Here is a 2,500-nt window from a genome sequence, read left to right on the forward strand (position 1 = left end):
GTTCTGGCGGACCAGGATGGACGAGAGGCGGCGGTCCAGAGGGGAAGTGTCTGGGGGCAGGTCGGAGGAGGAGGTGGTGTTGGCGGAGGAGGAGGAGGTGGCGGTGCTGGAGTCGCTGGAAGGCAGATTGGAGATCTGGCGGATCAGCTTGCGGGGGAAGCTGCCGTAGCTGCGGCGTGCCGCCGGGCGGGAGGCTTCCCCTCTGGAGGAGGAGGAGGAGGGGCACTCCTCCTCGTCGGCGTCACTCACGGGGGAGGGGGGCAGGTGGTGGGCGATGGCGGTCGTCTGAAAGGTGGAGGGGGTTGGGTGGCCGGCGGTGCTACTGCTGCCGCTGCTGCTGCTCCCTTCCTTGCGCGTGTTCTCGTCCACCTCCAGGATGGCGCTTTCGTAAGGGATGGAGTGGCGCAACACCAGCGACGAGTTCCTCAAGAACACCCCGGACCCCGACCCCCTCCTGAGGCTGCCACCGGTGCCCCCCGTGCCGGCATAGGGCGGGGGGGAGGTGTTGTTCCTGTTGTTGTTGCGGCGGTGTGGTGGCGGGGAGGGGGAGGGGGAGGTGTGCCCGGCCAGGGGCTGTGTCTCCCCGGCCAGCTGCAGCATGCGGATGTTGATGGCGTCGTGCTCGCTGTCCCGCTCCGAGATCATCTTGCTGGACCCCGGGCCCCGCTTCCACTGCCGCGTGCGCTTGCTGGTCTCCCGGTAGATGCAGATGTAGGCGAAGACCATGAAGAGCAGCGGCAGGTAGAAGGCGCCCATGGTGGAGTAGATGGTGTAGCCCACGTCCCTGGAGATCTGACACTCCTTGTTGGAGCGGTTGAAGCCGTCCCTCTGGCCCTGCTCCTGGCCCTGCTCCTGCTGCTGGTCCTGGTCCTGGTCCTGGTCCTGGTCCTGGTCCCGCCAGCCGAAGAAGGGTGGAATGGCGATGCAGAAGGAGTAGAGCCAGACGCCCAGGATGAGCACGACGGCGCGCTTAACCGTCCTCTTCCTGGCGTAGCGCAGCGGCTCCGTGATGGCGTTGTAGCGGTCGTAGCTGATTGCGCACAGGTTGGCGATGGAGGCGGTGCAGCAGATGACGTCCACGCTAACCCAGAAGTCGCAGAGGGGCCTGGAGAAGATCCACTGGCTGTGCAGCTGGTACACCAGGGCGATGGGCGTCACTAGGGTCCCCACCAGGATGTCGCTCACCGCCAGGTTGATGACGAAACTGTTGCTCACCTGCACACACACACACACACACACACACACACACACACACACACACACACACACACACACACAGAGGCGCGTTCGCACAGACACACAGAGACACACATACACACGCACGCTCGCACGCACACACACACGCATCCACACACAAACACGCACACACGCACGCGCGCACATACACATACAAATACGCACGCGCGCACATGCACGCACACACACGCAAGCAGGCACGTACGCGCGCGCGCGCACACACACACACACACACACACACACACACACACACACACACATATGCATAAGTCGTGTTTCGTTTACAGAGATTGTCATTAATTGTGAAAAATCCTTAACATCGTACATGACGACGTTGATACGTTGATAAGGATAACCGCCTGATTATTAGCTCGCTCATTTCATGTGAAATATTCATGTTTAATTCTGGTGGTTTGATGTTTGTGTACTGCAAGCCAGACATTTCATTGCATTGTATTGCAAAACGTCATCCTGCATGTGGAGTGATGGCCTGGAGGTAACGCGTCCGCCTAGGAAGCGAGAGAATTTTAGCGCGCTGGTTCGAATCACGGCTCAGCCGCCGATATTTTCTCCCCCTCCACTAGACCTTGAGTGGTGGTCTGGACGCTAGTCATTCGGATGAGACGATAAACCGAGGTCCCGTGTGCAGCATGCACTTGGCGCACGTAAAAGAACCCACGGCAACAAAGGGGTTGTTCCTGGCAAAATTATGTAGGAAAATCCACTTCGATAGGAAAAAACAAATAAAAGTGCACGCAGGAAAAAATACCAAAAAAATGGGTGGCGCTGTGGTATAGCGATGCGCTCTCCCTGGGGAGAGCAGCCCAAATTTCACACAGAGAAATCTGTTGTGATAAAAAGAAATACAAATACAAATACAAATTTCTCCATATTGCAAATCATCACCTTGTATTTCATGATATTGCAAAACGTCACCGTGTGTAGCATTGTGTTGCATAATGCACCCGCTTTCAGTATTTGACTGTATTAAAAAAAAACAAAAAAAACTAATAATATGTACACAGAGGACATGTTTATCATCATGATAATTATGACAGCCTGGCCCTCGTGTGCGTTGATAACTTTGTCCACCACTACTAATTAGTCGAAATTACCCCCAAACTGTTACGTAGATGCCTAACATGCTGAGAACAACACGTGGCAAGGCACAAAGTCAAGCCCTCTTTCTTCATTCAGATAACTAAATGCCATTTTGATTTCCCCCCAAAAAGAACGTGAGTGATTAACACCAGCAATTCATTTT

The 2,500-nt window shown here is 55.3% G+C and overlaps 1 protein-coding gene across 1 annotated transcript in view; it reads right to left on the reverse strand.

Moving 5' to 3' along the window:
* LOC143277968 (5-hydroxytryptamine receptor 1A-like) overlaps nucleotides 1-2,500 on the reverse strand; it is a 12,697-nt gene that overhangs the window by 628 nt on the left and 9,569 nt on the right. Inside the window, exon 2 of the mRNA XM_076582956.1 lies at nucleotides 1-1,215. This exon is cut by the window's left edge and continues 250 nt beyond it. Coding sequence (XP_076439071.1) covers nucleotides 1-1,215 — 1,215 coding nt within the window. The remainder of the gene's footprint in view (nucleotides 1,216-2,500) is intronic.

The sequence above is a fragment of the Babylonia areolata genome, chromosome 2 (assembly GCF_041734735.1).
Source record: "Babylonia areolata isolate BAREFJ2019XMU chromosome 2, ASM4173473v1, whole genome shotgun sequence".
In the NCBI taxonomy this organism is placed as follows: domain Eukaryota; kingdom Metazoa; phylum Mollusca; class Gastropoda; order Neogastropoda; family Buccinidae; genus Babylonia; species Babylonia areolata.